Consider the following 14,602-nt stretch of genomic DNA (forward strand, 5'->3'; position numbering starts at 1 on the left):
AGGAATCTAATTACTAACGAATCGTTGGTTTTAGATTCCTTGGTTAGTCTGTGATCCCTCAGGGAGCAGTGGTTACCGTGGTCACCAGGGAGTGGGTGGGGAAGTTACTGCAGACAGGGTGGTATCGTTTTTGGGCATTACACATATTTCTATGGATAACGGTTTTTGGAAAAATTGGGGGCCAATTCTCCAACTGTCTTCATTGATAGATAGTTGGGAGGAAGGGCCATTGATTCCGCCCTCTCCTCTAGAATGTTCTCAGCCACTGGTCTCTGTTGGTGGGTGACTTCCTGTTATGGTGTTCCCTGATGTCTGTCTGTGTAAATGAACCCCTAAGAAACACCAACTGTTACTTAACTTTCTCCATCAGTCTACATACAGTACAGTACAGTAGATAATACAGCAGGTCGTTTGACATAATGTTTGCTTGTTACTTTTTCAAAAGGCCAAATTTCCTCAGATCTTACTGAATGTACTTAACCCTTAGTAATTTAACGTAACCAATGTTGTATAGTGTGTACACTCTACCATGTTTTCATGCTTGAAGCGTTTGCCTTTTGTACAGAGTTCATATTTAAAGCCAACCTTCCACCCACCCAAACTCAGCCAATCCCTGGATCCCTGTACCCCATTCCATTGCATGGTATTTCAGTGTGATTGTGAAGTCATACTGAATAGTTCAAACAACTCTGTTAAGAGGATTTATTTGGTTTTGTGATTTTTTTAAATAATGGAATCATTTTGCCTCATTACAAATAATAGAGTGAAAAGCATGTTCTCTGCTTCCTGCTGCTCAATGTCCTCCATCTTCTATTTTTTGGTACAGTATCCTCTTTCTCTCACACATATATATTCCTCTTTTCTTCCCTCGTCTGCTCTTGTGCCGTCTTTGTCCTCTCAGTCCACTGTGTGTCTGTGCTTGTTTGGTTGTGCTTCTTTGTGTGTGTGTGTGTGTGTGTGTGTGTGTGTGTGTGTGTGTGTGTGTGTGTGTGTGTGTGTGCGTGTGCGTGTGCGTGTGCGTGTGTGTGTAACCTGGACTATTCCACCACTGTTCTTCAGAATCACTCTGCACCTGAAGATCTCCTGTCCCCCCTCACCCGTCCACTCCCAGGTGAGCGTTTTTTCTGGAGACACTCAAACCCCACCACACCTGCCACCACGCCCACATGAGCCCCAGGTCAACATCCAGGTGGAATCTGACTATGAGGAGTTTGACCTCTACCCCTGGGGTCAGAACTTCTACGCTAGGGTTAGCCTTTACCATTTCAATGGCCAGTACCTACCATCCAAGACTCACAGAAACACATACCAGAGTAGTGTTACTCACTCTCAGCTGCACGACACAGGCAGCGAGACCTCACTGTAGACTGACAAACAGGGACTCCATTATGAACGCTATGCATTCTATGTCATGATACACTATATGATACAACTATGTTTAAAGGTACCCAATGTAGTTTTTGACCACTAGTATGCGCTCAAGAGCAAATTTGAGAAGGTGGTCCCCAAAAATCCCGTACTACGTCATTGCGTCAATACACGGAGCACATAATAGTGACATTTCACACATCTTTGTTGTTTTCAAAACATTAGCTAAATATCATTTTGCGAAGAAATTACAAGGTAGGAAAGACATTCAAGTGATTCAACATGTTTATTAGACTACAAGGAACCATATAATCGAGGAATTTCGAAAATAAACAAAGAACTGATTGTTTTGATTCACGTTTCGTTGGGTACCTGTAAATGAGTTACACTGCATACAAATCAACAAATTGCATACAGGGGCAGGTACTGTAGATTAATTAATGAAATCTGATATCAGCAATTTGATGCAATTAATTATCCTGCACATGCACATAAAAAGTTTCTCTCCAAAATAATAGAAGTCAATTGTAAGTAAGACAAGAAGATAATTGCCTCTATGTATTGTGAGAAGATACATAGATATGGCTTTTTTCAGAACCCTACTGTAAGCCTGGATTGTGAAAGAAAGAAAGAAACAAACAAACAAAGAAAGAAAGAAACAAAGAAAAAGAAACAACCAAAATTGTAGCAACTAATTACCTGAATTTACTGGAAATACTGTTGTTTTGTATGCCTTCATGAATGTGTGTGCTTTGACTGTGAAAGTGAGATGTTGATGTCAGAGTATATTTACTTTTTGTTGGGGTAAAAATGCAAATGCAATAAAACTGTGTTGAAGTGCTCACTTGTTTGTGTGGGTGTGTATGGGTGGTGTTTGGGACTGGATATGGTCTCAAGATGTTGTTCTGTATATGTGGCATTGACCTCTGATAAAAAGGTTGATAAACAGGACTGAAGAGAAAATCTTTCAACACGGATAGTTCATGACGTCATTGCCATAAATTCCCTGATATGTCAAAAATCATCCCAACTTCCGGTTTATGTACCTAGCCACTAGCTAGCTGCAGCTCATTTACTAGCTAGCTTCAATAACACTCCATATACGCTAAAATCGAAGAAATGGCGGTATTTGCAGAAAAATTTACCTCTTACTCTATGACCGAGTTAAACGAGTTGCTTGAAGATGATGAAAAGCTCAACAGCATTGTTAAAGAAATGGATGAGGTAAGTCCAGCATTGTGTTGACCAATAACGTTAGTGGCTAGCTAACAAGTGAAGCATGCTAGCTAGCGAGCCAGATAGCTTCATTACGCTGGGGCTATCTACATAGTAACTTTAGTAAGTCCTTCAAGCCAAGTGAAAGTTCAGTGAAAGGCGGTAGTTAGATTTCCATCTGCCGTAATGTTAAATTCTACATCATTACGATCTGGCTGATATTTTAATGGTCATTGACGTCATCATCAAGCTGGATCTAGATGACAGCAGCTGCTGTCAAAACATGTTATATCGAGCTAGTGCTGGTGCTAACGTTAGCTAGCTTCTGTAAAAGCAAGTCAATATGTCTTATAACGTTAGCTACAGAGTTGTAGTTAATGTACCGCTATATGACAACTATGGTTTCATGTCAACCATTGCATTGTCTCAATAGCCGCATTTGTTATGGTGGAAATAACACTGATTGAGGGAATTGATAGAGACTGTAAACACAGATTTCGACTACAAACACCCGGATGCACGCCTCCCTGCCAATGCCAACGGGATAAAGTCTCTTTGAGCACCCACATCGGGGTTGATTTACATAAACTATTTCACACGTTACCTCAGTTTCCACTGACAGGTTGTATGAAAGGGAACCACACAAAATAATGTACGGCAACCTGAGAGGATCAGCTGCCACTTCATCCCGCCTCTAGTGTGAGTCATCGCCATAGGCTTAACCTACATGGAGATTGTAATATTCAGATAGTGTATCATAGTAGCAAGGGCCCATAGAGTTGATATCGATTTAATGTCGTGACTCCGTTTTTACTCTGGCTATGGGCCACTGGAGAGTTCATCAGGCTATCAGCGACTGCCTTCTACTATGTTTGCCTCGCATTGATTTCTCAGATAAGTCCCGTGTTTATTCACAGCTTTTTTGCAGCGTCATAGGAGCTGCATGCCTGTAACTTCTCTAACCCAAATTGTGTTTTAGCCACGCAAGCCTAGTTGTTACTTGGACGTTCCGCAATGGGGGTGTGTGCACTATCTAATATGTGTGATGTAGGATAGGATAGGATTAAACATGGGGTGAGTAATCAGTCAGTATTTTAGACGGAATGACACATATTTAATGTCCTGGATCAAGGCTCTGACAACTGACCAGTCTTCTCTAATCAGTACATCATAGGTACGGGTGTGTTTCAGTGTCAGTGTCTTATTGATGTGACAATCACTCACTCTCTGTCCCCTCTCTCTCTCTCCCTGTCCATCTGTCCCCATGTCTGTGAGTTAGATGCAGGAGGTGCAGCAGGTGAAGGAGATGACTCTGGCCAGTAACAGAAGTTTGGCTGAGCAGAACCTGCACCTGCAGCCCAGCCTTGACCACCAGAAAAACCAGCTGACCAAACGCTACCGCCACCTACAGGAGCTTTACGATGACTACCAGCTACGCAAGTCCACATTAGGTAAAGCAATCTAGCAAAGCCACTCTGGGAAAGAGATTCAGTACTGTGTAAGGAATGTAGCAAATTGAAATGTGGAAGTCCACACAAGTTGACAATTGAGATGGGATGTATACCCGACTTGAGGCATAAGACACCGTCTCATGACACTGGCTCATCACTGTCAGATGATTTACTAAGAACTGCACCCTCAGGCTTAACTGGTTTGGCTGGTTGTTGTCTGCTGTAAAGACTGATCATGTGTGTCAGCTGTTATGTGAATCCTCCATTGTTTGTCCTCAGTCCTTCACAAGCAAGCGGTTAAACTCCAAGTGCTTATTCATGGGACATTCATTGATTGTGAGTGTTGTAGTGTTCTTGCACTCCTGTAGCTCGGCTGTAGCTCAGTTGGTAGAGTGGGTTGTTCAATGATCGAAGGGTCAGTGGTTCGAATCCCAGCTCCGACTGTCCATGTCGAAGTGTCCTTGAGCAAGACACCTAACCCCAAATTGCTCCCAATGAACAGATTAGCACCTTGCATGGCAGCTACTGCCATTGGTGTGTGAATGTGTGTGTGAATGGGTGAATGAGAGGTCATTGTAAAGCGCTTTGAGTGCCGCTAAGGTGGAAAAGCGCTATATAAGTGCAGTCCATTTACCATTACTCCTGCACTTTGGCTTTAGCACTAGCTTATTCTCTTAGTCACTTGTTTCGAAAGGAGATGCACTTGTGAGTTCTGGCGAGTAATAGTACACTGACTACCTACGTTAAATGAAATTATTGTATGTTGCTTTGGATAAAAGCGTCTGCTAAATGACTGTAGTATGTTCTTGTATTCTAACAGTTTCTCTCTCTCTCTCTCTCTCTCTCTTGCTCTCCCAGACCACAACTCAGGAAACAGTTCTCTTGACACACTGCTGGCTCTGCTACAGGCAGAAGGAGCCAAGATAGAGGAAGAGACAGAGGTGATTCACATAAACACACAAGGATATACACAATCATAATTAACCTACACAAAACCCAAGGCACAGAATGCCTTTCATCTTCACCGCATCGCTGATCAGTATTGCTTGTCCCTTGTTGGACTCAATATTAATAATAATAATAATACATTTTATTTCTAACGCACTTTTCATTAAAAAAAATCTTGAGTGCTACAGGTCTTCAATGGCATGGGTGGATGGTATTTCAATACTGAGGGATGAGGTTAAACCAGTTCAGCTCGGTTACATCACTATGATGGTATGTGATATTGAGTGTTTGAAATCTAACTTTAACTTGTTTCTACAGAACTTGGCAGACTCCTTTCTGGACGGGGATATGTCTCTCGACTGCTTCATCGATGACTACCAGAGAAGGCGCGGCCTTGCCCACCTCCGCCGTGTCAAAATTGACAAACTTCGGGAGCTTGTACTGAAGGGTCTCACCCAGTCCCCCGAGACCGCTGCCAGTGTCTCATCTCTGCCCAGCCGACCACAGGACCTTCCCACCTCTCCATCTCCCTACACCAACGGATCACCCTCTCCCCTCCCCACACGGGCTGGCCCTCCAGCTCAGCCCCAACCCAGTGCCCTGCCCTACCCTGCCACCCCATACCCACCCTTGCCCAGTCTGGCCGGGTACCCCTACATGCAGCTGCCTTACTCCCCTGCAGCCCCTCAGCACCCCTCCCCCTCCTCGCGTTTGCCCCCCCACACTGGCTTCATCATGCAATGAGGGAGGTAGAGTTGGAGCTGTTTAGGTGTCAGACTGCCCCTTACGGGCTGCTCACACGCTTCCGTTTCATGCGTGTCCGTCAACGTATGGCGGAAGGCGTGTCTGCCGCACGCAACAACAACCAATCGCATTGTCCGAAACTGCGCTCGCAACAGCCAGAAGATTCTCCGAACCTGCTAGCGCGCACTATTTTGAAAACCCACCCGGCTTTTCGTTTAGTGCTGTCATGGATGCTAATCTGGTCGAACGTGTGGCGATCGTCTATGCATTGTGGTTGAGGCGACGTGAACGTGGTGCCCGCTGGTATTGGGTACATCCTATCCTGCAAACCCGCCGGAAACAAACAGCGACGATAAGTTTGTCCTCTATCTTGGTATCGAAAAATATGAAAATCCCGCCTTGCGATGACGTCTTTCTCCGTCAAGATATCTGATTGGTCGGCAGCTCCAGCAACGTATCTGAAAGTTAAACATTTCTCAACTTTCGACGCTAGCAACGCAACGCACCGGGGACAACAACGGAACCAGAATACCATTTGGCTGCAGCTATTGAAAGTGAATGGCATCCGTCAATGTTGACGCATCAAACGGAAGCGTGTGAGCAGCCCGTTAGCTTTTGACTTTTGACACGTAATCCCAACTGCAGCATCCCTGCTGTGCTGGAAACCTGCACCGAGGTCCCCAGCATTTGAACTGACTTGGTCCTAAATTGTCTGAATTGTGAATGAGGGGGGTTCACATTGTTTTCTACTTTCTCTTTCCGAGAACATTTTATTTTATCTTCTGAAAAGATAAAAAATCAACACCCAATGCTGTCTGTACATATTACCTGTGGTAACTTCCTGCATCCTGTGGGGGTGAGTTGTGCGTATGTCACTGAAATTGTGGTTGTGTATGTTTTTGTTTTTTTGTAAGTGAAGGTTTTTAAATGTACCGGTATGTGATGGAGGTGAGGTGTGTATCTCAGAATACAGAGAGGGGGGGGCGGTCACTATAAATTGGGACAACCTGCAGTACTCACTCCCAAGAATATACACACCCACACTGATGTTACATGGGGATACTAGTGTTTGGTTTTTATGCAAACAAATTTAACAGAATTTACTGTGCTCTCTTTAAAGAAAGACAGAATGGCATGGGCATTACCTGCTCTTGTTGCACTTTTGAGGAATGACTAACTTTGGGATTGATTTTGAAGACCTGCAACCAAAGGTGCACTCATCTATCAAGCCCATTTGCTTGGATATTACTTCCAGCTTGCTAAAAACTGGATATTAATGGTGTACTCAATTCTAATCATATTAGTGAAGGAACATTTAACTGTATGCATTTTACTCCTTATCATGCCAAACTTGCTTTGTATAGAATCAGTTTATGTATCATATGCCAAACTTTGAGTCTAGGTGCATTTCAGTACTCGCTAGATAAAATCTTAGGCTACCATGAGGAGAGGGGTGAGAAGAGACAGCCCAGGTTTTTCTATGCACACTGGTCCAGTAGGTCCTTTGAGTCAACATCTGACGTCACACGAGGCTTTTGCAACATTACTCTTTTGCAAGACACCGGAAACACTAAATACAAAAGCTTTCCAGTCCATGACTGTTTGATTTGTCTCGACACAATCCTGTCACATTGCTGTTTAGAGAAGACTGAACAGGTGCCATTATTTTGCCAGATATTGCTTGAGAATGGAATCTTCTTGCCAGTCGTTGAGTTCAGGGTCTTGAAACCCCATAGCGGCTGGGATATTGTTTAACTCCCACAAATACTTGGGTTTATACATACAAATTTAGCATTGACTAAGACTGGTTAACTTATCTTTCTATGCTAATCAATAAAATTATTTTCACCTGTCATCACGGATGTGTTGGCCTTGTGTTCCACTGGCTTAAACTGTCTATAGTTCATTGCAAAACAGACTAATATTCAACCTGATCCCTGGGGGTTATTTCACAAAGCTGGCAAACTGATTAAGCCTGACTTTTGCAATGAGTAAAACCTGGAAACTCTTCAATTATATACAATTTTATACCATTTACATGTACTTCAATTATAATGAAGTAAGAAATATCTTTGCCGGTTTTACTTTGTGTGGAAGTCCGGCTTACTCAGTTAGCCAGCTTTGTGAAACAGCCCCCTGTGATACAGAGTACAAGACTATACTTTGTGTACAATGTTTACAATCATTGGCAAGGTGTTTGAAATCATGTTTTGGTCTCCATGGCAATAATTGTGTTGGGAGTTCATAGTCTAGCAATGTAGCCTGCACACAGATGTTCCAGGGTGGATAAATCATTGCTTTACCAGTACAGGGAATACTGCACACCAAAATTTGAAAAGCAAACGTATCAATGGTGGACATGTGGAGAGTGAACAAAACAGAATTAACCTGTGAATAAAACCGAACATTTTTAGTGAGCCATGTGCTCTCTTCTCCTTCCTCAGTCTCTCCCTCCACTGAGTCCACGCCAACCTCCTCGTAGTCCTTCTCCAGGGCGGCGAGATCCTCTCTCGCCACGGAGAACTCGCCCTCCTCCATTCCCTCTCCGACATACCAGTGCACAAAGGCCCGCTTGGCGTACATGAGGTCAAACTCATGGTCAAGACGAGCCCAGGCCTCAGCGATGGCGGTGGTGTTGCTGAGCATGCTGGGTGAGAATTATAGCTACAATGTAAAAATAACCAGCTTGCGGACTCTGTACAACACCAGATCCACTATCTCTTTACCGATAGTGTAGTGTCCACGGGCATAGTTGTTGGCAGCATCCTCCTTACCAGTGATCAGCTGCTCAGGGTGGAACAACTGTCTATACGTTCCCGTGCGGACCTCATCTGCAAACAAGACAAAGCCTTAGTTGGCTAGCTAGATGGGTAGTTACACACGTGGCGTCATGTTTTTTGAATGATTTTTCAAGGTGCCCACCCACATCCATTGTATGACCAAAACGGTGGTAGAGCAATTATCAGACTTTCTCAAAAGTGCTAGTTTTGTCAACTTTTTGATCTGAACCATTGTATATGATCATAAGTAACCTTAAAGCAGGGCTAAACATGATTTTTTCCCTTTACTACTCCTTTAAGAGAGCACAGGTGCTTATTGAACACTCTACTGCAGTTAATGCAGCAACTGCCTCAGAAAATTTCAAAAGAGATGAATTCTCTTACCAGGGAAGTCATGTGAAGGAGAAGCTGTGGAGGAAGGTAGGGCTAAATAATTATTTGAAACGTGTGTGAGTTAGGTAGCTGGCACATTAAAACTTTTTGAGTGAAGGAGGGGAGGATGTAATCTGAGGCAGGCAGGCGGAAGGACCAATTCCCATTCATTATCACCTATACAATTCCTAAACTTTCCCGTGATTTTTCCATAACTTCCTAACATATTTTCCAAGGCTATATTTCTGCATTTTAATGGATAAAGTACCCTTACACAATGTAAACGTACATTGAGTTAAACTATCTTAGCTAATATTCTTACTGCTAGCAAAGCCCTGTGTTCTCTCTGTCTGGGTTGGAGGAATCCACTATGGAGTTGATATGTAGGACTAGTGCTGCATCAGAAGTACTCGGCTATTATGGTAGCTGGCGCCCTCTACTGTCTGAAAGGATTGTGTTTACCACAAAAAAAAGATGCTGACAGACTTATTTTTTAGATCTTATTTTCTTCCCGTAGGCATTGGGGAGTGTCGGAGACTTTAGCTAAAGTCAAACCCAGGGCCGTTGCTAGGAATTTTGGGCCCCCTTAAAGAATATTGGTGTGGGCCCCTATCCCTCCGACTTTTCGTCACCACTTTTTTCGAACCCCCTTTTTTTTTTTTTATTACGTATTATCTTGTATTAATTTGTCTGTTTCTCTATATTCTTTTTCCAATTTACCTCTCCATAGACATTTACTTGTGTACTTCCTGTGCTTGGACTGTCTCTGTCTGTAGCAGTTTCATGACTGGAACTACTATGAGCCTCTTCACTCCCTTCACTCTCTGTTTCTAACTAGCTAGGACCTTGTAGACAGTAAGAACAGAACAGTGTCTTCTTAAGACTTGGGAATAAATCTATGTAGCACTGTAGAGTTTACAGGAAGCTGGCTAGGCGGCTGTTGATTAGCTAATAAACGCCTCTTATTTCAAGAGCATTCATATGTAGGCTATCTTAACCTGGATTACATCTACATGTTGCTATTCAGTACAGTAGTTCAGTAATAAGTTTAACTAGCCAACCAGTGTCTACCTCACTCACTCACCGTCTAAAGCATCTTCTGGGGGCTGGGGGTGGGTGTCTAGGTCAGACAAGGCCACAGCTGATTCGGTGAGTAGCAGCACAGGACATAAAGGATTTAAAAAGAAATCTACTCTATATGAATTTCTATCATTAACTTAACACTATTTATTTATTAACCATGGATTTCTTTATGTAATGTAACTGTTTCATATGTAGGCTATGTTAACCTGGGTTAACTTACATCTACATTTTGCTATTCATAGCAGTACAGTAGTTTAGTAATAAGTTTAATAGCCAACCAGTGTCTACCAGTCACTCACTCACCATCTAAAGCATCTTCTGGGGGCTGGGAGTGGATGTCCAAATCAAAGGGGACCACAGCTGATTCTGTGAGTAGCAGCACATAAAGGTTTTAAAAAGACATGTCAACAGAACAGGCTAGCTAGCATAGCACATTATAATATAAGCATTCATGAGAATGGAAACATGTGTCCTGGCTGCTGCTACTGGATTTTTATGTATTTATTTGGACAGGAAGTATTTGCAAGTGTGCCAGCTGGCAAGCTAGCTAACAGTAGCCACCTCACTAGAACTGTAGTAGCTGTCTAGTTAATGGTAGCTAACGTTATCTAGCAGCTAGCTTACCTACAGTAGTTGGCTGGTTGCTAGAACTGTAGCTAGCAGTAGCTGTCTAGTTAATGGTAGCTAACGTTAGCTAGCAGCTAGCTTACCAGATCGAGTTGTTACCAGAACATAAGCTTACTAGCTAACGTTAGCTACCTAGCTTAGAACTTTATTCACACACTAGGCTAACGGCTCTCATGGTTAATGTGAGACCGCGGGCAACTGACCGACCGTCTTAACATAGCTACTCAGCTTTCTTGTGGAAAAAAATGCTTATGGGCTCCCACTCTGCTGCCTTTTCTCCTGGCCTCTCTCTCCACTCTTTTCTGGTGCCCGGATTTATGTATGGGCTTGATGTTTATGATTTAACGTTAGGCTATTAGTGCTAGTATTTGACAGTCAGCCGGTATAGTGACGTTAATGTCAAAAGAGGTGAGACTTGCCAGCATGAACCATGGCATGGACCAAACCATTCAAGAAGGGGGATATTGCTCAGTAAATTAAATCTTTTTTCATCTGTATTGCATTATTTGTGGCTTAATTTGAATTCTGATGCAGCATTAGTGTGACTGATCTACATGCAGAATAATTTCATCATAGAAAGAGGGATCTCTTGTTTTTTTTGTGGGCCCTGCTTGTTTGTGGGCCCTCATCATCACCTTTCACCGCTAAACAACGGCACTGCCAGGCACCCATACACAACTAAATAGTTTTCGTTTATGTTAGGTAGGGTTTATGATTTATCAAATCGTTGAACTTGGATCCGGTCTTGTCTCTGCTTCTGGGGTCTCTGGCACATTTGGCTAGCAGGTATCGTTGGGTCTTAACAACGCTAAAAGAAAATAGCTTAAATCTATTTAAATCTAGCACTACATTTATTTCAATTAGTTGGCCGCCTGGACTAGCCGTCAAGTCACAAGTGTCCTATCTGGTCTGTGACATCACGGGTGTTCGCACTATGGCGTAACATGTACACGTAATAACGGCAAGGTACATCCTGCTGTAACAAGTGGACAAGCGTCAGTGTGGTGTTTGCTATGAGATTAACATGTTGCTAAAGATTTGACTTTACCAATATGTTCGCTAGTGTAAGAACCCGAGAGAGGGTGCCGTGTGGACATACATTCCAAGGTCCTGAGGCGACGCCCTTTCAGCCAAACCCGTTCCTGGACCTTGATGTGATACTCTTAAGAGTTGTGTTCGCTCTCTCTATGATCCTGATCGTGTCTTGGCTATTAGATCAATGGAGAACGCGCCAAGGAAATATTCAGGTTGGTAATCAAAGTTTCATTGTACTTTAATAATTTACAATTCAAACAATTACAGAAGTTGCTCTGTCTTTGTGAAGCCTTAATGACCTCAACATCCATCTGGTATTTCCTTTATAAATTAGGATGAAAACCGTGAAGACAGTGATTGGTAAGTTCATAATGTTTTTTGCAGTGTATCCAACAGTGTTTGTGTGTGTGTGTGTGTGTGTGTGTGTGTGTGTGTGCACGTGCGAGTGTTTGTGCTTGCATGTGTGCGTACATGCATGTGTGAGATGTGTGTGTTTATGTGTAAAATGTGTGGCATGATGCATTTTGATTATACAAGTGTACTGAAATCATCAAAAGTCATTTTTTTATTCATTTATTTTATTCTATCTCAAAAGGGCCGAGCTGGACAGTGTGACAGCCCGGGTCGAAAGCTGCCTTGCCCGTCTGGAAGTACTAATGCAGATGCATGAGCACCATTGGGACTGTCGAGGACAAGACGATTCCGGTTCTGACTCCTATGATCCGGGGGGCTGTGGAGAAGACCCGGTGTCTGAGATGAGTAGAGGCTCCGCCCCCGTGCCGTCAGGCGGCGTCGCCGAGCCCTTCCCGACACACAAGGGCAAAAGTTCAAAGGGCAAATCTGAGCTGAACGTTCCGCTCTCAGCCGAGGCCGACGGGGAGCGTCTGGTGCTGCCTCGCTGTCAGAGGCTCTGTTGCAACAGCGCAGACTCTCTGGTGAACAGGGCAGCTGTCACAGCTCCATCTGACACAGCCCTGTCTGTCACAGCTCCCTCTGTCAGTCCACCACTCTACATGACCAGGACCAGTAGAGGAGACAGCCCCGCTAGCCACTTATCCACCCCCATTGCATCTACTGGTGTGGCGCTAAAGGGACAATCTGACCCGGACGTTCCACAATTGCCCGAGTCCCACTGGAGGCGAGGTCCGGAGGTCTCTCTGCATCAGAGGCTCTTTCACGAGATGTCGGAAAGAGACCATCAAAGAGCAGCCACTTCCAGTTCGGACTCTCTGATGAAGAGGGCACCTGACCCAGTTTCTTCTGTCACAGCTCCATCTGCCAGTCCACCACTCTCCATGACCAGGACCAGTAGAGGAGACATCCCCACTAGCCACTTATCCACCCCTGTGGTATCTACTGGTGTGCTGGTAAAGGGACAATCTGACCCGGACGTTCCACGATCGCCCGAGCCTCACTGGAGACGAGATCTGAAGATCTCTCAGCATCAGAGGCTTTTTCGAAAGAACTGGCAGGAAGTCTATGAAGGGGCGGCCACTTCCAACTTGGATGCTCTGATGAGGAGGGCATCTGACACAGCCCCGTCTGACACAGCCCCGTCTGTCACAGGTCTATCTGACAGTCCACCACTTTCCATGACCAGGACCAGTAGAGAAGACAGCCCCACTAGCTACCTATCCATGAACAAGGTATCTAGTACTGTGGTGGTAAAGGGACAATCTGAGCTGGATGTTCCACGATCGCCCGAGGCCCACCGGAGGCGAGGTCCAGAGCTCTCTCTGCATCATAGGCTCTTTCGTGAGAAGTTGGAAAGAGTAGTAGTAGTAGCCACTTCCACCTCGGACTCTCTGATGAAGAGGGCACCTTACACAGCCCCGTCTGACCCAGTCCCTTCCATCACAGCTCCATCTGTCAGACCACCATTCTCCATGACCAAGACCGGTAGAGGAGACAGCCCTGCTAGTGCCTTATCCACCCCCATGGTGTCCAGTGGTGTGGCGCTAAAGGGACGATCTGAGACGGACGTTCCACGATCACCCAGGGCCCACTGGACACGAAGTCCGGAGGTCTCCCTGCCTCAGAGTCTCTTTCCTGAATTGTTGGAAAAAGTCCATCAAAGAGCAGCCCGTCTGACCAAGTCCCTTCAATCACAGCCCCGACTTGATGACCAGACTCAATGACCAGACTCGATGACCAGACTCAATGACCAGACTTGATGACCAGACTCCCCAGTTCCCCCCAACACTAGCCACTGAACAAACACAAGACGTTATGTTTTGTGCTTTTACTGATTTCATTTGAGAATAAAGTTTCTGAACATTCTTCTCCTGTGTTTGGGTCATATCTCTCTTGTATCCTGATGCGCGCTAATCAGTGCCCATCCCACGGCTGTGCTTAGTGAGCTGCATGGACTAAGAGACGTGCAATAAAATGTGTAATAAAAATCAAATTAAAGCCGCAAGCAACAATGAGACGAGGTCCTACGGTTACACCCCTTTAAGACTGACACACAGGGTGAGACTGACCAGACAGACCTGGTAAATCCAGCAAGACCAGCCAATGACCAGCCGTGGTTTGTAGCTGGCTCTCACTGGATTTACCAGTAGAGTATGACATCTACCCTGTATTGAGATCATTGTATCACACATTTACCATGGGGGTAATTTTACATACCATCCAGCTGCAGATTGACAGACAGGGTTTTATTGATTGATTGATTGATAATAATAATAATAATAACAATACTACACTATGTATATAGCACTTTTCATACAAATAGCTCAAAGTGATGATTGATTTTGAAGACCTGCAACCAAAGGTGCACTCATCTATCAAGCCCATTTGCTTGGATATTACTTCCAGCTTGCTAAAAACTGGATATTAATGGTGTACTCAATTCTAATCATATTAGTGAAGGAACATTTAACTGTATGCATTTTACTCCTTATCATGCCAAACTTGCTTTGTATAGAATCAGTTTATGTATCATATGCCAAACTTTGAGTCTAGGTGCATTTCAGT

The 14,602-nt window shown here is 44.2% G+C and overlaps 2 protein-coding genes across 2 annotated transcripts in view; both read left to right on the plus strand.

The window, feature by feature from the left end:
• slc4a5b (solute carrier family 4 member 5b) overlaps positions 1 to 1,366 on the plus strand; it is a gene marked incomplete at its 3' end in the record, with an annotated part of 17,333 nt that extends 15,967 nt beyond the window's left edge. The window contains exon 24 of the mRNA XM_084455008.1: positions 1,060 to 1,366. Coding sequence (XP_084311134.1) covers positions 1,060 to 1,366 — 307 coding nt within the window. The remainder of the gene's footprint in view (positions 1 to 1,059) is intronic.
• A 1,121-nt stretch (positions 1,367 to 2,487) lies between these two features.
• LOC311322901 (vacuolar protein sorting-associated protein 37B-like) lies at positions 2,488 to 5,726 on the plus strand (the record flags this gene model as incomplete). Its single annotated transcript, XM_084455019.1, has 4 exons — positions 2,488 to 2,592; positions 3,863 to 4,034; positions 4,893 to 4,975; positions 5,301 to 5,726. 4 exons carry the CDS (start codon positions 2,488 to 2,490, stop codon positions 5,724 to 5,726), a joined length of 786 nt encoding a protein of 261 aa, XP_084311145.1.
• Between the last annotated feature and the right edge of the window lie 8,876 nt (positions 5,727 to 14,602).

Source organism: Borostomias antarcticus (genome assembly GCF_949987555.1).
Source record: "Borostomias antarcticus genome assembly, chromosome: 2".
Classification (NCBI taxonomy): Eukaryota; Metazoa; Chordata; class Actinopteri; order Stomiiformes; family Stomiidae; genus Borostomias; species Borostomias antarcticus.